At 41.1% G+C, this 21,820-nt stretch overlaps 1 protein-coding gene across 1 annotated transcript; it reads left to right on the top strand.

Moving 5' to 3' along the window:
* The first annotated feature begins 886 nt into the window (after positions 1–886).
* LOC139720396 (lysine-specific demethylase 8-like) lies at positions 887–11,278 on the top strand. The gene is given in 10 exon segments (XM_071631758.1): positions 887–1,101; positions 1,918–2,024; positions 2,557–2,763; positions 4,572–4,750; positions 5,687–5,825; positions 6,420–6,473; positions 8,295–8,399; positions 8,556–8,672; positions 9,858–9,947; positions 11,029–11,278. Coding segments are annotated over 10 exon segments (1,356 nt in total). The 5' UTR covers positions 887–908; the 3' UTR covers positions 11,194–11,278.
* The last annotated feature ends 10,542 nt before the right edge of the window (positions 11,279–21,820 follow it).

Here is a 21,820-nt window from a genome sequence, read left to right as displayed (position 1 = left end):
CGTAGTGTGATGTACTATGTATACAGTTTCGCCCGCGCGTAACACGTGCGATAATACTTTCACATAGGCAGGGCGAGCGCACGTCGCGAATGTGGAAGAACGGACATATGGGGTCGAACAATGAGTACAGGGGGTCGACTGATGGTTGCATCGCAAGCGTTCGGATCATGCACGCTATTTTGCTTTCGCTGCTTATGATGTCGAACATTGGCCACTTGCTTTAGTTTGTAACATGTTTGACATTCTTTGTTAAAGTTTGTATTCAGGAATTCAGCAACTATTCCTTTGGGATTTACAGGGATATGCTGGAAAAGATCGAAACAGCAAATCTGTTTCAAAGATCTCGGCTCATTCATGATGACACAGTATAATTTATTGTATAAACTCCTATGTAGTATACGTTCAGGTGATGATCTTCGACATGCATTCACGTGACGAAGCTTGTCCTCGAGAAGGAATGGTAGCTATCCTCAAGGATACACCCTAGGCTCCCTGCCCCCCCCCCCCCCCCCCCACCCCATAACCACACAAGTTCTGTCCACAAAATACACTCGATCAGGGATCCCCTGCAGCTCTTTGATACAGCGCTTTTAAGCCCTGAGATATCTTGTGGTGCGTGGGTAGCTATCTTTGAGATAAACTCCAACACAGAGTCCACTATGCTATCAACAAGTGTGTCTACACGGTGCCTAAACTAGTCTATCCTCAAAGATAGCTACCCCTAAGGTTAGGGATCCCCATCTGAACTTATTTAAACTATTGAGATATGTACAATATAAGTATTGTTGAAATCTGTTGAGTTTACTAAGTAGAATGTTTGAAGTTGTTTTGTTTTTCTTATCTTTCTGCCCTGTACTGAATAGAAACAAACAAGAAAGGACAGGAAAACAACAATAACACTGAGTATCATGGATTCCCTAATCCCATCATGGCAAAGTCTGGAACTGGATTCAGAGATTGACTGGGCATCCATTCCTGGGTCCAGCGCAGTCCGATTCCTCTTGAACGAGTGTGCCCATGAGTGTTACCACGGTGACCACATAACTGCACTACAGCAATCAGAAGAAGTCCTTGACATTGTGTGGGAGAAGCTTAATACAGGTGTGGTATGCTTGTGGTTGAAATTTTGTCTTTAACCTGTTGAGGACGAACAAAGTTTTCTATAACTTGTATTTCCCATACATGTGGACTCCTCCCTGAGTATTCTCAGAAGTTGTCTTCATTGGGTTTAAGGAGCTCAAGCATACCAATTTAGAAGTGAATTAATTTAAGAATATCACCATTGAAATGAATGAGTTTTCTTTAGGAGTGATCCACTTCTTTACTGAGGTGAATAGTCCCCCCCCCCCCCTCCCAGGGATGCCAAGTTCAAAACATTCATTTTTATGAGTGAAATTTTTGTGACTCGGCATCTCGGCGAGCGAATGTGCGCTTGGACTCCCAAGGTAGGGAGCTTTTTCAATTTTTAGCTCTTAATGGTGCGATCAGGGGCATACTTAAGTGACTATTTTTTAACTTATTGAAAGGCAAAAGGAAAGTATACCTTCAATTGTAACTATCACTTTAATCCTTTGAGCTATGCTCCTTATTATGGGCCCAAATTGCAGACTTTGCCCGATGCGTGAGAAAAATAAGTGCCATGCATGAGATCGTGAGACGACCCCTAAATGCTGGAGTCTCACTCAGAATGCGTGAGACTTGGTAGCTCTGTCCTCCCCACTACCCAGATATGTAAGTGTTCTAAACTGAATTACCAATAGTTAAAGTGTTTCACCATCATTTTTGTCATTTATCACCAGCTGTTGTAAACTTTATCAAGTTTTTCTTTCTCCACTGTGGCAAACTATCATTGATATACAGAAGATATAATTTGCTGCATTGTGTTGACTGTAAAAATCTCTTTGCTTGTATCTACAGGACACTGGAAAGATGTCAAGTTGGCATGGCGACATATTTTCTCGTATGCGTCCCTGCTGAAGGTCATCTGTATCTATGAGAACCAGATGAAGTTGCCCAACATCAGGGTGTGTTCATTTACGATCTACTTCTTAGTGATTTCACTCCCTGTTATACTGTAACCTCAGCATTTAGTGTCTGGAGACACAGGCTGACCTCGCCTCATGCAAATGAAGACATTCCATTCAGGCTACAATTTGAAGCAGTATGGACAAAAAGTTGCACAAATGGGTAATAGTTCATTTCAATTTACAAAAAAATGGTGGACTTATGTAGAATGATGTGTTCAGTGAAAACATGCCGCTTGATTCTACACCAGGTTATTGAAAATTTGGACTCATGACTGCAACATGGTTTGTGTAGAAATATGTTAGTGGAATATGAGACCACACACAAAGTCACAAGGATTCTGTAAATGAGATGATACAATTGGGCAGCCTTGTATGACTTGGAATATAATGCATTTTAGTATCTTGCGTTTTTTTAGTTTCTTGTGAATTAAATAAGTGCTACAGTGTGGCTAACATTATTGTGCATAAGTGACTCCTGCAAGTCAAACTCATCATCATTTCATTTTTGTTTTCAATCACTGTTTACCAGTAGGAGGCACTCTCTGCCTGTGACAGAGGTCTTCTCATGGGAGCACCAATCATGAATGGAATTCTCACTCAGCTGGCATCCTGCCTCCATGGATCTACAACCAAGGTTGCCATAGCAACTGACAACATCCACCCTGCCAGTGCTAGAGGAGGGAGGACTTCTGATCAGGGACTCGGAGCAGCTGAAGAGCCAGGAAGAGTTTGCCAGGTATGTTGATTGCGTGACGTTCTACATTCTACATTTTTAACATTCTGTGGTGTGTACCAATATCAGGGAGGCAATAGATCAAGTGTTTTATCAGATTTTTTCCCCTAAGAAGCTGTCTTACTCTGCTGAAATCCTTGCTTCTAATTGACTAGGATTTGTCAGGAAAATTAATCTGACAAAATACCCAAAGATGTGTCACCGAGAAGGGAAGAGACTTTATCACATACAGACACTCCATGCATTATCTGCTCACCAATTTTCACACGTGGAAGATAAAAGGCAGCTCTGCTTGCTATTGTGGATGTATCAGACAGTGGAGCACCTTGTGAGTGACTGTCCCTCCCTGCCCCCTCTCCCCCACCCCTCCCTGCCCCACCAAAAAATAAAAAGCTTGTAGGTGATATCCCTCAGACAACTTGGGATGCCCTCACCTGGCTGGCCAACCTCAATTTGCAGCTTTAGTTTTTCTACCTGTGAGCACAAGTCATACAAAGTAAAAGAAAAAGGAAGTAATTCTGACGACTCTTGGAAATATATCCAACTGAATGGTCTCAATCTTCCATAGAGGCCAGAGCCTGTCAGCAGACACATTTCTTCAGGCAGGAAGAAATACGTGTATGAAGAGAAACCATACATTTTTCTGTCTTATTAAAGTACTAAATGAGATGCTTAATATTTGCATGAATCAAGAAAAACTGTGTATTTATACAATGCTGCACACTGGCATTGGTCAGACGGTCCAGGACCAGTAAAAAACACTCTCAGACGAGTAACTTTTTCAGAATGGACCGGTAAAAAAACAAACAAACAAACAAACAAACAAAAACTAGGTACCAGTAGTACCTACTGGCCCGTCAGATATATGTTGGTCAGACATTTAGAAAAATGGGTTAGTGTGTACAAATGTAGCTCTGTAAAGGCCGTGTCACACCATAACGCGGGCTTGTGGCGAGGAGGTAGTTTCCAGCACGTAGAAGACTTTCAGCGGGCGAACAAGAATGTTTGCAATTTTCATTCATGCCTTGTCATACCGTACAGGGGAACTTCTGCGGCTTGATTTGCGGGGAAACAAATTTACTCCAAGGAGCTCTCCGCAGTTGGTCCGCACCTGACAGTATCTAGCGCGTAGTTGCTCGGAGGTGCTCATGCAAGTCCGATTTAACCGCAGCCAAGTTTTGAGCATGACCAAAACTTTTTTCCGGGTGAGTCGCGGGAATGCCCGTAGAGGTCCACGCAGAACGCCAGTAGGAGACCCTTAGCGGCAGTACTTCCCAGGCAATTCCCACGCAGGTACTTCGCACTCCCGTATGCAGCCAAGATAGTGAAATTCTGTGAGATTTCAGCCATTCCATTAGAGGAATTCCTTCACTAAGTTGTCAGCCCCCACGCGACTGGTACAAAGGTCACACAGTATACTCGCAAGTATAACGCGTCCAGCAAGTAAGACACATGCGCTGACTCGCTAAAATCCTTTTCCGCCCTCAGGAATGTCCGGTATGCTAGAAAATCCCTACACGTAACAAGCCCGAGTAGCTTGCCCAGAAAGGTGTGACAGGGCCTAAACACGGTTGCGGGTTAAAAAAATATGCGTGCGCACCTCCGGGCGACTACTTTTGAGATACATTTTAGGTACTGTCATGTGCGAATATCTACGGGGACCTCCGGGTAGTCAAAATTGTTCTTTGCAAGTCGCACGCAAGGCTGGTGTGACACGGCCTTTATATACATGTACATGTTAATGTATTGTTTGAAAGTTTGTGTGTAGGTTGTGTTTGTATGATGGCAGCATCATAATTATTCTATCCCAGGTGACTAAGAAACTGAAAACTTGGCACCATAGAGACTGCATAGGGAAGGGTCATGAGATACCCCGAGTGGTGACCCCTTCTCTGCATTCATTTCAAGCTGAGAATATGGAGAGAGAATCACCAGTCATCGTACAAGGTGCCATGGACCACTGGCCAGCCAGGGAAGAACGGGCTTGGAGGTGAGTTACCAACAGACATACATTGTACCTGTAGTGTTTGTTTCCTAACTCGTTTTTATTTCCCATCTGTACAAGATGGCTTGATAGCCCACACTCACCTGAAGTAACTGGTCTTCCATGAGATCCAGTTGTATGCACTGTATACTCCAAACTGCACAGAAACCAAAATTAGCAGAATTTTCACTCAATCTGTGAAATTTTGTCTAACTGAAAAAAATAAGTGCTGGATATGAAAAATGTGTAATACAAGATAGCATTTTCTCAAATGCATATTATCACCAAACAGCTGAGAAAATGCATTCAATTGTAAGAGGGATTCCGACAAGAGGTTTAACCATTGCAAATGAAGCATGTGCTACATTGTGCCTCTGAAATTGATATCCACAGAACTAATCCCAAAGACTAAGAGCTTTTGAAACTTGTTAACGTTGCAAGATAAAACTATAGTGACAGAAGGATGCTAAAAGAAGTATTACCCATTGTCAAGAAGATAATGGTTTTCCACCTTTGAGCGATGTACAATACTTTCATTCATGGAAGGTTATAGTTTTGCATGCCAAGGATGCACAAACTTGCATATTTTTGTGAAAATGAAACTGTTATGACTTTAAATGGGTTGTACTATAGGTTGTATCTTGCTGTATCTTGTTTACAAATTGGCACACCAAATGAAATGTCTTCTTCATTGATTAATGTCAAAATACACTTAAGTTGTCTATATCAATGAATAGGTATTGGAGGAATCTACAAATCCTTTAAGATTTTGAGTTGATTCATAATCATCCTTTTTATCATTTTGGAAAAAACAACACATGATATTAGAAGTGCTTGTCATTATTGAGTAATGATGCTGTGAAGCAACAGCAGGGCCACTGTCATTCTATAAAACTGAATTGTTAATTTCTTTTTGATAATCAGTTATTGTTTTATTTCCAGCTTGCCATATCTCTGCAAAGTAGCGGGAAAGCGGACAGTCCCAGTGGAGATAGGTGCCAAGTATACCGATGATAGCTGGTCTCAGTCACTCATGACGGTAGAAGACTTCATACAGCGGTATATCATTAACAGAACCCAGGTGAATACCGGTAAAAGAATTTCCCTTTAATATCTGCATTTTATCAGTGTACGATGTAGATGAACTAAAGGATTTGGCTGTGAAATCTGCAATTCTGCATATTAACTTTTCTCTCATGGGCTTTAGTCAATGCTATCACACATGTCTGTCACAAAGTGTGAATTTGTTCATATTTTATGCTCTTTTGAAGATGTATAACTTGCTTGCCAGGGCAGAGTGCTTAGTCTGAGCTAGATTTTGAATTGTTGTCAGATTATAATGATTTATATAAACTCCAAATGAATGATTGAGTGAAATAGATATGTACTGCTGTGAATGTGGGATAGGATATTTTCCAAAGTTTGTACTCGGCTGATCTGTCTCAAGATTATGACATGCAAATATCTTTATAAACTTGTGTTCAAAAAACATATTCCCATCCTAAAAGTGTACTCATGCAAAGTTCTTAGCAGTTGTCCCAGTGATACAAAAAAAAAAAATTGAATAAATAATGGCATGAAAATTTCCACTTCTAGAATAACAGTTGATGATCCTGTCTTAGCTAAAAAAGTGTATAAAAGTAACCGATAATTATTATTCCTTGTATTTCAGGAGAGACTAGGTAAAGGGCAAGTGGGCTATCTGGCTCAGCACCAACTGTTTGATCAGGTAAGGAGTGTTTTTGTGATGTTCTTGATATTGATATTTTCATATTCCACATTCTTCTCCTTCTCATCTTATCTGCTTGATACACAAACTTTTAACCAGCACTTATGAAAAATTTAAAATCTGCTCTTTCTGCTCCATTCACCCATTGAGGATGAGCTGATTTTGCTACAACACACGTTTCCCATAGACACCTGCCTGAGTATACTTTGGACTCTTCCTCAACGGGTTAATTTATGTGGTTGGCAAAGTATAGTATGTGTAGCATATGATTGACCTGCTATAGAATTTGCCCAGATTTGTTGGTAAAATTATGTTTTTTGTAACTATTCTTGTCATAGTGCTAATTAAGACTTGAAAAGCATTACAATTTTGCCCATCACGTGCAAGTCATCTTTCCTGAGTATGACTTCGTGCACGAGTTCATTATTATTCTTGTGTGTACATGCTTGTCTATTGGTGATGTGCAATACCATCATCACTAGGTCAGTCATTAAGCTGATATGGAATGAACCTTTTAAAAAAAAAGGACTGCAGATTGATTTAATGTCTACCAAGTGATCTTCTTTTGATAAAGAACAGAGTACTGTAAAACGAGAAATGTTCTCGTGCATTTTAATTTCGCGAATTTCGCGAGTGCGAAGATTCGCGAAATTAAAATGCACACGAAAGTTCTTTTCTACACGATATGCATTGAATACCAGTTCCAGTTCGCGAAAATTTCATGCCGCTAAAAAGGCAGTCGGCTCCAATTCGCGAAAAATTCATGCCGCGAATATATCATGTTTTACAGTATTTACTGACTCTATTGGCAATGAGAAACCCATCGTGTTCACACACTGTCCAGAGTGCACACACTGTCCAGAGTTCCTGGTACAGAGAGGGTTAAAAGAGCATGGACAGAATACTTTCTACATTGTATCCTAGTCTATTTTCATTGGGGTTAACCCTAACTTACCTGGGGAGGGGGCCAAAATGGCCCCCCCCTCGATGAATTCTGCAACGATTCCGCCACGCAATTTTTTTTTTACCGTGCCGCTCTCTTACTTTTTACATTCAAGTCTTGCGCAACTTTTGAGACTAAATTTGTCGCGCCCAGGCATACCGTTCCGAAGCCACGTCCCTTCAAAAAATTTTCGTCAACCCCACAATTGCTCAAAAACGTGATTTAGTGTACAAAGTTAAGTACAAATTGTGTTTTTTTCAATTAATTCATATAAAGATTCATATTTTTAATTTTACAGGCTGGAATAAGTTTATTTTAGTATGATTATGCTTCTAAAGATGTGTACATGTATGACAAATTCTGCTGAAAAAAATAACACAAACAAAAGTTCGAAAAAACAACGAAATACATAAAAAATGATAAAACAATAAAAGACATAAGTAATTGATTTTGATAATGATTTCTTTTTTACGCACAAATGTTCGGAATGTCACTAGGAATATTTACACCAAAAATCAGCATTCCTTAAGCTTTTATAAGCCATTTATAGACGAAAAAGAGTTTTTTTGCATATATTTGCATAATTAATTAATTTGAAATAGAAAATGATTTTTTTTTTGTTGAAAATTTAACTTAACAGTCTTGTAGATTACATTCGGCTTTATGTTCATGCACAATTTTGTGGCGATCGTGCGATCGACGGCTGAGATCTGAAGGGGGGCCATAAATTCAAGCTTGCTATTAGCCCAGGTAAGTTACAGGGTTAATGTACATGTAGGTTAGATTTGCTGAACTTAAGCTTTATGTGTTGTTTGAAGGCTTAAGCTTAGTGTCTTATACTTTGTATCTCCATGTATGTTAATCATACTGCATTTCAGATACCAGAGCTAAAACGGGACATCTGTATCCCAGACTACTGCTGCCTCCACTTGCCCAAGCAGACCAAACCCACAAAACCAGCAAAGAGTTCAACTCCAAATCAAGCTTCAGAAACATTGAGCAGTTCTACAGAAGACTGTGGCCCTTCAGTGACAGGTGATAGAAACAATGGCAAAAAGAGGGACATCAAATGTTCCTCTGAAGAAAAGATAATCAAAGTAGAGAGAGAAGAGGCAAGAAATGAAGAGGACGTTGAAGAGGAGGAGGAGGAGGAGGAGGAGGAGGAGGAAGAAGACATTGACATCAATGCATGGTTTGGTCCAGGAGGAACAGTGTCACCGCTGCACTTTGACCCCAAACACAATCTCCTCTGTCAGGTGATATTTATATTTCAGCATTCATATTTATGAATATGTAGAGTGTACAGAATTCATCCTCTTCCCAGTTTGTCATTTCTATCTTTCTGTTCACTAACTTTTACAATTTTCACTGTGTATCATTTCTCCTACATTAAGTTACAAGCATACCTACATGCGATGTACCATTAGAAGCCAGAAAATCCCCAGCTGTCGCAGTCTTGAAGTCACAACTCAAGACACACCTGTTCATTTAACCAGTGGCAGATCCAGGGAGGACCGCAACGGTTGCACACCCCCTTTATTTTTTTTTTGTTGAAGCAAAAGAAATAAAAGAAGAAAATGGGGGTAGGGGTGCGTGTGCCCCCTTTAATTTTGTAAATGCGCCCCCTCTTGACGGAATTCTGGGTCCCCCCCCCCCCCCCCCCCCGATTTAACTGTCTATTATCATCAAGTGCAGTGCAGAAGAATATAGTACATACTATGTAGGTTTTGCCCTTTATGAATTGATATTATTAGTTTGATTATTACCTCCGCCAAGGAAGGAGGTTATGTTTTCGTTACCGTTGGTTTGTTCGTTAGTTAGTTTGTTAGTTCGTTTGTCTGTGTGCAAAATAACTCAAAAAGTAGTGAACGGATTGAGATGAAACTTGCAGAAGAGGTTGAGAATGACACAAGTAACAAATGATTAACTTTTGGTAGTGATCCGACAATTTGGGGGGAATTTAAGAAGGATTTTTTATATGCTTGGCGGAGGTCTGCGCTCTCAGAGTGCTTTTCTAGTTATTGTTGTTGTTATTGTTGTTGTTATTGTTGCTGCTGTTGCTGCTGTTGTTGTTACTGCTGTTGCTGTTGTTGTTATACCAATATTTGAAAAAGAAAATATACTGTGCTGTAGTACCTTCTGTTTCTTTATTTCCAATACGTATGTATGATAGAACACATATTGAGTGTCATTATGCAAATCATATTGGAAGTATGAAAGGGCAAAAATTCTGGACATAGTGCTTGACATGAAAGCTTACAACAGGTGCAGTAAACGGATATTATTGTTTGCTTTTGTATTAATCAGACAACTACAATCTCCTGCTTGTGTCCAAAATTTCTCCATGTCAGTATTTAATTCTTCTCATTTCAAGAGCCATTTATCAGTTCGGTATTGTGCATGATATCATGTCTATTTTTCATGTCCCATATGTTGTGTAGGTAGTGGGAGAGAAGTACATCAGGCTGTATGCAAAGGAGTTTACTCCAATGGTCTACCCACACGAGGGCATGCTTTCTAACACTAGTCAGGTATGTTGTGCCCGAGGTTGTATTCGTCTGTCATTCAAAATGTTTCTATGCCAGTATGTAATTCTTCAGGCTAACTGGCTTTTTAATCTAGATTGCATTGGTACTGTATTGGTGTGGAATTCTTACACAGGACACTCAAACTTGAGTTTGTCCCTTGCCCAATTTACTGATGATAAAAACTGAAATCCAAATTTATGCTGGCAAAATGTCAGTGAGGAACAATATTGATGGTCGTCTTGTAGTCAAGTTTCTCTTCCTTCTTTTCTGTGTCTGTACTTAGAGGTATTTCTATTTTTTTCTCTCCAGACATAATGAAGGAATTATTACAGGATGATATTTTGTGGCCCTGTATGTATATCATATTGCTATCAGGTTGTCTGTCAGTCCTTCTGTTCGTCCCTCCAAGATCTTGCTTGAAGTTCAAGTTCTAGGATAACCCTACTTCCATTTAGATTTTAAAAAAAAAATAGAAGTGAAAATCATTTCTGGCCATTACTTCAACTAGTAATGCCCTGCAGCAATATAACTTGGTTGATATAGGTGCTGGTCAAGATCAGTGCAATTTAACAGAGTGGAAGTAAAAGGGCATAAATATGGAGAGAATAATGTGACTGTAAGAAGTGGAGGCATTCTAGCTGATGGCATAGCAGTCAAAATTATTTTAGTTCGTTTTGTTTTGCATGTACACGTGTATAAAATCTTTGTGTGTATGAGGGTGCATGATGCTGTCAAATGCCAGTATTGATACTGTAATATGAGTAATGTTCGCGGGCATTTTGATTTCGCAAATTTCCAAGAAACAAGATTTGCAAAATTAAAATGCAAGCAAGAGTTTTCGTCTGCACTAAATGCATTGAATGCCAGAGGCAAGTCGTGAAAATTTCAAGCCGCATTATTGCTTGTGAAAACTTCATGCTGCAATTATAGCTTGATGTGTTAAAGCATGTTGTCATTGCTTCTGAAGTGAATTTATGAGCACATCAGTGTTGTCCTATGTGTGTATCTCTGTGTGAACTCTGCCTCATATCTGTGTATAATCTCCCCTTTTTGTCTTCATGTGAACTCTTGTCTACACACTCAGGTGGATGTAGAGAATGCAGACGATGAGGCCTTCCCTCTCTTCCACCAGGCTCCCTTTCAGGAGTGCATCCTGTCTGAGGGGGAGATGCTCTACATCCCACCCGGCTGCTGGCATTACGTCAGGTCACTCTCCACTAGCTTCTCAGTCAGCTTCTGGTGGAGGTGATGTCAGGGCGTCTACTCCTAGGGAGGCAGTTTCCATAGCGACTGTTCAGCTGAAGCCACCAGGATTGGTCGGCAGGAAGGCAATGGTGATTTAGAATGTTCGTAGCTCATACTAGCATAAAGTACGACATTTTTGTACGTAGACCCTCGTGCAAACTTGTACATCCTTAATAATTGTCAGAATCACATGGATAAGTACACTGGTCTATACAATTGTAGGTTTGCAGTCTTACTCTATTGTAAAGACACTCCTTCATTAATTGTATCATCCCAATGGCTGAAATGGATAATTCAGGTGATTTTGCAGGAGTGAATGTTTTTGCAGTTACTGCTAGCAGCTGACATCATAAGGTTCGGAAAAGTAATATTTTTCATGTTTTGATTGGCAATATAGTACACTCTTACCAGTAGTACTGATCTGCTATGAGGTAATGGATTATGCACAGTAATGATTGGTGGTGATGCAGAATGGTTGCTAAAGTGGAAATTAAACTTTTTCTAGGAACATCTTGCTAGGTTGAAACTATCCATCACCTTGTACAAGTTTCCCATGGCCCATTTGATGGTGCCGCACTGAAGACCTGTCCAGAAACAATGCGGAGGGTTTCATCTTTTGAGCTGGACGGGAAAACTGCCCTGTTTCTGTTTCTCAGCCCTGTCCACTGATAGCTTGAAGGTAAATGAGTGAAGTACATGTAACTCTTTGCAAGGAACTTACTCTTCTCATTGATGTATGTACCTGCACATGGATCACATTTGTGCAAATTTTCTTACATTTATTTTCTTTCAAACTGAAGAAACTCAAACCTGATTAATTTTCTTGTTAGAAATTATCACTAGATCTAGTGAAAGGAATTAAACGTGGATGCTAATCAGACTCATTTTGGCTTTCTACAGTTCTGTACTTTTACTCTAGTAAATTCAAACGGAGTGCAATTAAGAGGCCAACCCATTGAATTAGCCTACAGCCTGTATCTTTTAGAAGATTGTGAATATGTTGCCATGACGAGGTGTGAAGTAGGATACTCTTTCCATTCTCACTGACACGAGATCAGTCTTCCATTTCTTATGTTCTGTCACTCTAGGTGGATCTGCTTCTCTTTGTTTCTGCTGTTGACTCTGTTGATTGCTTCTTCTGTGTTGTTAAGAAGTTTGGAGATGCCTTACTATGGTTGAGGTACTCTACCTGTTCTTTCTGCGTTGGATATCTCTCCTCATAATGTCCAATCATCAACGCTCGTGTCTCCTCCTCCTTCCCGCATTCATGACATGACCAGATAACGGCCAGATCGACTCTCCTTAGTGTAATAAAATGTTGTCACAACATTGATAACTGGGGTAGGGAATTACTCCCCTGAATAAGATTAGAGTGCATTAGGTACATAGCTAAAATTAAGATAACCAGGCTCTGTATGACAGACAGGTAAAACATTGTCAAATGCTGTTATAAACCCAAATTATTAATGACCAGATGAAACTCCATAAAGTACTGATCATGTGAGTGAAAATGGTAATAATGCTGATTCCATTTAACTTGTTTCCACTTCATGTATTTTGTCATGTTGCATTACTACCTAAAGTAAAACATTAAACATTATCTTAAAGTGAAAATAGTAAATACCCTAGGAAAGAAAAAATAATAAAAATATGGCGGTTTACCTCAAGCGAGACTATGGGTATGAGAACACATTTTCTCTCACCTACAATAGTGAAATATCAGACAGTGATTTCCTTTTGTTCATTTCCATCAGTGTGTAGCTCCCATATTTTGCATAATGACTCCGCCACCACACAGAAGCCACTATTGGTCTTGACTCCCAGAAAAAATAGGGGCAGTGTCTAATTTGTGGTGCATTACGTTGCATCTAGGAGGCACGCGATGTTCTGTGTGTGGTATCTAGCGGGCATTAAAAATTGTTGCATATCTGCAACAGACCGCACAGTTGTATTTCGTAAATGTAACATCTTTATCTTACTACTGGTGTGGCATCCTTCAATAGAGGCAATTAATCTTTGCGAGATGTGTAGTCATGAAGAAGGCTGTACTCCATCTCACCCCCATATTTATATACCCCAGCCCAAGTAAATTTGGGTCTCATCTCAACAGTTCAAGATTCCTTAATTAAATGAAATAATTTGTTAATTTTTTGGAGTTCATCTGGCTGGAGAGCCAGCTTGACCCTGGTTCCCAGCAGCGTCATTGTGGGATTGACTGTTCAGAAGACATCTTCCTTGACTTGCCAAGATGTGTCTTCATTGTAAGGCCACTTGAAATAAGAACCTGTTTGATGAAGATATATGTAAGCTGAACCGCCTCGTCACAAATTTGCAACACCTGATATGAAGAGAGAAATCATAGCTAAATGTGAAAATCTAACCAAACTTATGAAGCAAATTGTTTAGTTTCTGTTCCAATCACTAAAATAAAAAGGGAAGGTAATGAATGTATTAGAGACATGTACTAACAATAGACTTAACAAAAAAAAAGCCTTGGTTTATAACTACAGTAGAACCTCATGAAAGCTCTTCATCCATTACAGCACAGTAGTGCAGCCTCTCATTGTGGCAGCTTTGGTTTCATACTGTACAAGAAACTCTTTCAAAACACTGAAGCCACAGTTGGTTTTGACGGCAAGAAAAGACAATGGCATGTCGTATTTATTGGTTCTATACGTGACATTCAACAGATAGTATAATACCATTGTTGTGTATCAGCAGAGGACTCTATTATCCTATATGTTGCACCTTGATGTTACCACTATTGTGGGAATCTTTCAATAAAAGCAGTTTCTCTTTCCGAAAAGTCCGTCATGAAGAAGCTAGGTTTCCATCTCGTTCCAGTCTCTTTCATACATTACAGCACAGTGGATAAACCTCTTTCTCACAACTTTTCATTGTGGATCACAAATTCATCTACGGCACAGATAGCCCAATTGTTTTCACACATAGAATAGTGACGATGTATTCTAAAACTGAGTGATGCTGGTTCGTTGCATCTAACAGGCAGATACATATGTTGCATATCTGCAATGGTCTATATTTCCTGAATATCATGTCTTCATATTAATATTACTGTCATGGGAATCCTTGTTCAAAAACAAAGAAGAAATTTCTCTCTCTGAAAAGCCTGTTATGTTAAAAGGATGGGTTCTGCCTCATCCTGATCTCCTCTATCTATTTATCTATCTATTTAATAGTCTCCTCTTCATAGGCAAGCAGCCTTGTTTCATATTATTGCTCAACAAATTCTGCCCAACAACGAAGCCAGAGTTTATCTTGACTACCAGAAAGCACATGAGCAGTGCATACTTTGTTGTTCGGTAGGTCGCGTCCAGCAGGCACAGATTGTTGCATATCTGCTATGGACTCTTTCTCCCAAATATTACGTTTTTTATGTTACTTCTGTCATGAGATTCTTCCTTCCATTAAAGTACTTTTTTAAAAATAATCCCCTCCTCATAGCAGTCCTGGTTTCATGGTATTGCACAACAAACTCTGCCACGACATCAAAGTCAAAGTTTGTTTTGACTACCAGAAAGAACATGAGCAGTGCATACATCGTTGTTCTGGATGTAGCATCCATTAGGCAGAGATTGTTGCGTATCTTCTAAGGACTCTTTCTCCCAAAAAATATTACGTCTTCATGTTACTTTTGTCTTGGGAATCCTACTACTACTTTATCATTCTGCTTTTGGGTATCTCATCAGCTGCACCAAAACTTCTATAGAAGAAGTGTCTGTTTCTGAAGAGTGTCATGAACAAGTATGAGTATCTGACTGTGGTAGGGTCAACCAAGGCAGTTCTGGATTGTTACACGACAGCTATAAGGACAAATTTAGCTTTGGAGTCCCACCACTTGATACTCTTGGTTGTCTTTGTAGATTTGAGGTAATGGCGTGAACTCGTTGGCAGCATCTCTTCTGATGCCGGAGACTGTCTTCTCCATGGATGCAGTATCAATATTCGGGGGATGGAAATGGGAGACATTTTCATTGGGATGTCGGTATCCACCTGGCCCAACCAAATCTAGAGCAACTAGAGTTACAGTTACGGAATATGTAATACCTGTTTGCCCTCCTCCTTTCAGTATAGGAAAGCTTACCTTTCAGAGGCTGATATACTTCCATTGTATGAAATGTATGTTTTCGTTATGTACATATGTCAAGTGTGAATTACCTCATAACTGTGCAAAGTGCTTAGTGGAGCGCCAGACATAATTAAAAAGCGTGAAACAGTCAGCGGAAATATGCGGAACACAGGACTATGTCTTTGGGGGTAACCAAGGCAGGGAAATGAGACGTCCCACTGTGGTTAAAGGGGAACTCTAGCTGATTTTCAGATTTTTACGTTGAGACAACGAAGGCAAAGAAAACAGTGGCAGTTCATATTCCTTTTGTCCTGTATGTGGCATCTAGGAGGCATCTATTGTCAGTTGTATATCTGCACAGGACTCTATTTCCCAAATGTTACGTCTTCATATTACTATTTGTTTTTGGAATCCTTCAAAAGAAGCAATTTCTCTTTCCGAAAAGTGTGTCATAAGAATCTTGGATTCCACCTCACCCCAGTCTCTTTCATACATTGCAGCACTGTGGATAAACCTCCCCTGATGTCAGTTTTTGTTTCATACTGCGCTACATATTCTGCAACAATGCTGCAACCACTAACATAGCGATTGGAGAAATGTGTTCGATCTGTCTTCTACTTCACCGAGTCTTGAAAGAACGACCACTTTGAAATTGTTGTGACAAGCAAACTCAACTTGTCATTCTTGTTGTCAACACATCAACATCTGTACAGACAAAGGACAAGTCCCGCAGTAGGTCCAAGTTCTCCCTACATTTCATGGCAACTGCGCGGTTTGTGGACAACTGTCCACCAAGGGGAAGATTCTCATGAAGAGAGACCTCACCACACATATCAAAATGCTCTCGGCCTTCTGCAGGCTGATGTAGAGGTGCTTGAATGAAGTCAGATACAGCTGTATCGACGGTTGAGAATGGTGACTCTCAGTAGGCCTCAGGAAGGTCTTGCCATGACACATCAAGAATGAGATGTAATACAGCAAACATGTATTTACATGGTAGGTGTGACCACATCCACATGTACACATATACAATAATACATACAACTCAATAAAACATATTTTAGTTGAACGATTTATCAGAATTTAATTTTCTGTTGCCATGGCAACCAAAACAGTGCATATACATCAATAATGTTACACTCTTCTATGTTGTGTCCAAACCATTAATCAAAACCCCATAAAACTTGTTATGATTGTTCATGTTGCTTTACGACATGGTAAGGGTCCTTATTTTGTTCCGTATCTGTTTCCAGTTTTGCTCGTAACCAGAATGCGACATCGAGTCTGTCATTTCCACGTAGATATGATTATGCCATGCTTTTTTTGCTTTCCCGACACTCTGACATGGTAAAACCTGTTCTTGATATCCACAGACTCCAACACGTCATTTTGAACGTAGTAAGCAACTACTGGTATATCCTCATTCCTGAAGCGTGGAGCATTCAAAAATTTATTCAAATGACTCAAATTTAATATCAAACAGAAATTTGAACCTTTTTTCGGCACGTAATGTAAGGGCAACACAAAGTCTGGCACAGAGGTTTTGCACAGAGGTGCACCGCTCAATCGCTCCGCTTGCAAGCAAATCGCAAATTTCAGAATCGATAAAAGACGTCTGCCTGCGAAAACGGACGATTAGAGTAGAAAAAGGGAGAACATGAAAGGGAAATAGGAACTCCCTGGTGTAAACACGAGAGGACTGTCGCTGGTGCTTCAATCACAGGCCATCGCTCCGTAAAATTGCGAAGAGACCCCGCTGAGGGGTGCGGCATGGAAATCATGTTACCTATTCTCTATCCACTTGAGGCTGGTGGGGAAAGGGCTGTCTTTGGGAATACTGGCTGAAAACGTCTGACGAAGCACCCCCGGAGCGATCGTTGTAGGGGGAACCGTCCGTGCCCCTGCCAACGAGAAAATCCAAGAGTTCCTCCCCAACTCCTTGGCGCAGAAGTGTTAGGCAAGGCGCGGTTCGCGACCGCCGTCAGCCCGGCAGCCCGATGAATATTCTCAACAGCGACCCCCGTTAATCCGGATGTCTGTCGTTGTAGCTGCCGAAACAAACGCCACGTCGTCCGGTCGAATACTCGTCCCGCAGATAGTGCATATGGGCTAAAGAGACAGTAAACAAATTGTCTATGTCCTGAGCGACCCCCAAATCGTCGCGCCGTCAATTAATGACAAAAGTGTGAAAGTTGTCTCGACAAAATGGGCAGAACGAGCTACTAGATTGAACGCGGGCTGGTCCTCCCTGTGGATGCCCGTTTGCGATTCGTTCAACCGGAGATCAAGAGGCAGATGACTTTTTGATAACTGTCGCAAATTGTCGCAAATTGTCGCAAATTCCCCCTGCACGTCACGAGGGGAAGCTCCTGTCGATGGCGACCCGCTGGTCGGCTCATCTGGCCGAGGAGGCCAAGGGGCGGGTGTATCTACTTGCGCTGGGTGTGGCGCTGCTGGCGTGGCAGTGGCGTGGTCATCTGAGATGTCCTGCCTGTAAAAGTGGAAATTTTCGCGGTGTTCAAATTTTCGCGCAACCAGAAACTAGCGCGAAAATAAAAGCACGCGAATATTTTTGCTTGCCATATGTGCCTGTGCGTGATGTCTTGATTCCGCGGAATTAAAAACACGCGAAACTCTTCCGACCGGGCCAAGCGCGAAAAATTAGTCACGCAAAAATATCCACTTTTACAGTACCTGAGCTTTGAGTATGGTTCATTAGTGAAAGAAAATGTGGTGCTTGTGGTGGTGCAAGATGAGACAGTGATGGGAGCAGAGTTGTGTGATGGTGTCCATGCTGAAGATGAGATGGCCAGTGAGGAGAAAGGATGATGAGCAACATCATTGGAGGGTACAGCTTCTTTTTTCAAAGCAGGCCAGTTCTTTCTGAAGCCTTTACAAGTACTATACATCATAACATCTGATGGTTCGTAGACCTCACGCTTGAAGTGTCCACTACATACAATAATTTTGGAGTACGGGCGAGCATCCTTCTCATTGAATTTTCGCTTCTTCCCTATGAAAGACAACCACTTCTTCTGCAGAGGATTGAATCGCTCGTGTTCACCTGCTATCTGGCCTTACAGTGCCTACCTGTAGCATGTACCTGTATTAGTGGTTTGATATATAAATGAAATATAATAAAGACATCATGGGCATTGTTAGGGAGCTTGAGTATGAGCCATTCTGAAAAAAAACCCCAAACAATTAACCAAGTGCTACCAATACAAAGCAAGAATGAAACAAGCATTAAAATGAACAAATCAATATCTTGACAAATAACAGTGTTTACACCTTCATGTACTTTCATGTTTGTTGTTGCAATGAATAACTGATTTATTAAACTAGTGAGGGTCTATGGAAAAAACGGTTGGTTTACATCCATCTGGGTCTAATCGAATTAATTACATGCCAGTACTGCATTTTATGCGGTGTGAATTTGTTCATTATTATAATTTGTTTTATTTGTATTTATTTCTTGTTTTTTATTTATTTGTTTTTGTTTTTTTTTTTGGGGGGAGGGAAGGTGTCGAGGCATAGCATACTGTACTAGACTGTACATAGATAGCCTAGTGTATCTGTATGTCTATAATGTAAAGGCTATAGATACTTTGTGACAAAGTCTAATCTATACGAAATACATGTATGTAGTGACAACAGGCCCGTAGCGTGGGGGGGGGGGGGGGGGGGTGAAAACTATCAAGGAATCAGCTTGCCATTCAAACTGAAAGACTAAAATGTTCTCAATCTAGACTAAGTGTATGTGTGTTTGTTTTTATTTAAGTTCTTTAACTTTATACTTTCCAGTTATTGTAATAGTTGTGTAACAATCTAACTACTACTGCTAGCTGCTCACACTCACAGACACAGCCTCACACTCACAGGTACACACACGCACCAGTCCCAGGCACATCCGTCAGTTGAGCCGTAGTCTTTCGATGCGATATGAAGATAGGGCTACACGCGGCCTATACTAGCCTAAGCTAGCCCCGGGACGCTCCCACTTGCTTGGGCGGGCTGGTCGCAGTAAGCGCTAGGCTAGCTTACCGCAGCAGACATCGACAGTGTGAGTGTGAAGAAGTTTTGGCGCAGTTACATCAAGAATCACAATGTCCTGATCAATGTCAATATGGACTTTTCAATTTGCACGTTCACCAGTGGACTGCGACGTATGCGGTCATTTTTGAAGCAGTGCGCATGTGCATCGACGAGCTCATCGTTCGTAGCAGATTTCTAGAATGTGTTCACCCTTGTTTTGCCGTCGTTTGTAAGCTGTGACGACGTCCAAAGTTTTGGTAAGCACACACAAAATACCAATGTAGAAGTCACAAAATCATTGAAAATTGACCCAATTGACTTGATTCTGCGAGCAGAGAGTGGTGGAAGCATAAGTTCTTTAAAACTAACACAACACATTCTCTTGTGTGTGAATTCCCTCATTTCAAAATTGTTGCCGAATAATCCATAAAATGAACACATTTTATTTATGCATCGGCAATCTGTTGCAGCACACAGTCCCATGCACCGAATTTGGTGTCAGCCATGCAAGTAAAATTTGCAGGCGTAACTAGTTAGAAATGATTTAGTGTCTGACTACTGTTTCTATCAATTTCATAATTTCCCTCTTTAACACGTTTCTGTATTAATTCCAGTTGGCACTGCAATTAGATTTTGATGCTGCTTAGATCGAAAAAAGAAATTTCTTGTTACATTGTATGTCCTGTGTTTTTCTGATTAACGTTAGATCTGACAGTTTTGGGGTGTTGTAATGTAAGAAAAAGTAAGAAAAAGTCTGCAAGTTCATCCACTTCAAAGGGGCAAAAAACCCCACATTATCATGTTGGAGATGTTCTACTATGAAGTTCTGCACTGCCTCTTCCCCTCTTTCTCTTGCTGATGACAAGTCCTTTGCTACTTTCTCAGGGACAACTATTCCAGACGTCAAATGAACCAGTTCTTCGGCACCTTTGCTGAATGGATTCATTGTAGCTTCAATTGTTGATACCAGTCTGCAGATGTCCTCTTCACCTTTTCTGTTGCGTGTAGCATCCAGATCTTTTCTTTCTCTGACAACATCACTTCTCCCTGCCATCTCTTCACAAGTTCTCACAATTTCTGCGCGCAGATGGTAAGATGATATCCAACGATGGACAGCTCCTTTATTGGTGGTAATCCCTGTCAGTCCACCTCTTGTCTTCGCATCACAGTTGGCTGTTTGCTCAACGCACATGTCCATTGGTATGCTTGCAAACCCATGATGACCTTGCCTCTGTACGCAGAACTCACCATTGTGAAACTCCTCATCGATGACTGGATGCTTGGTTGCAACATCTTTCATCTCCAACCAGTAGACAGGAGTGTTGTGTTCACTGACCGTGCGACCTTTCCCCAGGCACGGATCAGTAATCACAATATGCACCAGCGATGACTCGCTAGTGGCGTGGCTAAGCGGTGGCAACTTATCCACTTTATATAAAATTACTAAAATACACTACCTTACTTACAACCTACGATAATAAAACTAACTACACTACTGCTACAGCTATTACTGAGCTCACCTGCGTTACCTCGAGGTTCTTGCTCAGCGTAAGCTGCTGATGGCTGACGATTGGGAAGGAGAGTCGATAAAGCCCGTCAGACTTGATAACCATTCTTCCAATCAGCACTTAACCGACCAATCGGGATGCAGGATGGCAGCCCCCCAATTTACATAAGTCCCACCCCGACTGACCCATTAACTAAATAGGGGTGTTCAGCCCTACAACCAAAAGATAAACCCAATTCACCACTACACTCCTCCCCGTCCTATAAAAGAGGAGACGCTCGGGGGTCTCATCTTTAACGTGGGTTCTCTGGTGGAACGCGCGGTCCCTTTGGAATTCTCCCAAGAGCTTCCAGGGCGCTCGACGGTTCCAGGAGAGAACTTAGCCCAAGAGAGAGGCAGCCCCGGTTCTCAACTTGTAAGAACACCCTGTTCCCTGGTACGCCGGGGGCTACAGGGGTTCCCAGAGGATCGGGCAGCCCGAATTGGACTACACCGCGTGCTCAGGGGAAATCTCCCTGTCAGCGTACCACTAACTATTAAACAATATCCCCCAAATTATCCAAATCATTTAACCCAAAAATCCTAAGTCCCCACATAATAACTCAGGTGTACTCCATACGAGTACTCATATAAACACGAACAATAACCAAATTAATCTTCAGAGGGCCACCCCAAACCTTAACACAACAAAACCCATAGGAGCGCCTCAAACAATGCCCAAAATACCGGGACTTAACAAACAACTAACAATTTGATTCCTAAAATGGGTCGGCGAAAGGAAAAGTAGGGACAGATAAGTAGGAGGAAACCAATAGGCAAGGTAGAAAGGACAGTAAGAAAGACCAGTCCCAGAGAACACTCACATTCGGTAAAGCCGATGGGCATTCTCTGTAGCAGCATTACAGATCTGCTCCACGGACTCCCCTCGGATCCCAGCAACTACTCTCGCTACCTCACCGAGATAGCGTGGCGAATTGCATCGAAACGACGAGGGTGGCT

Source organism: Diadema antillarum, unplaced genomic scaffold, assembly GCF_040938485.1.
Source record: "Diadema antillarum isolate AM-2024a unplaced genomic scaffold, OU_Dant_1.0 scf00000128, whole genome shotgun sequence".
NCBI classification, from domain to species: domain Eukaryota; kingdom Metazoa; phylum Echinodermata; class Echinoidea; order Diadematoida; family Diadematidae; genus Diadema; species Diadema antillarum.
The sequence above is the reverse complement of the archived record's forward strand: the minus strand, read 5'-3'. Positions and strand labels throughout refer to the sequence as shown.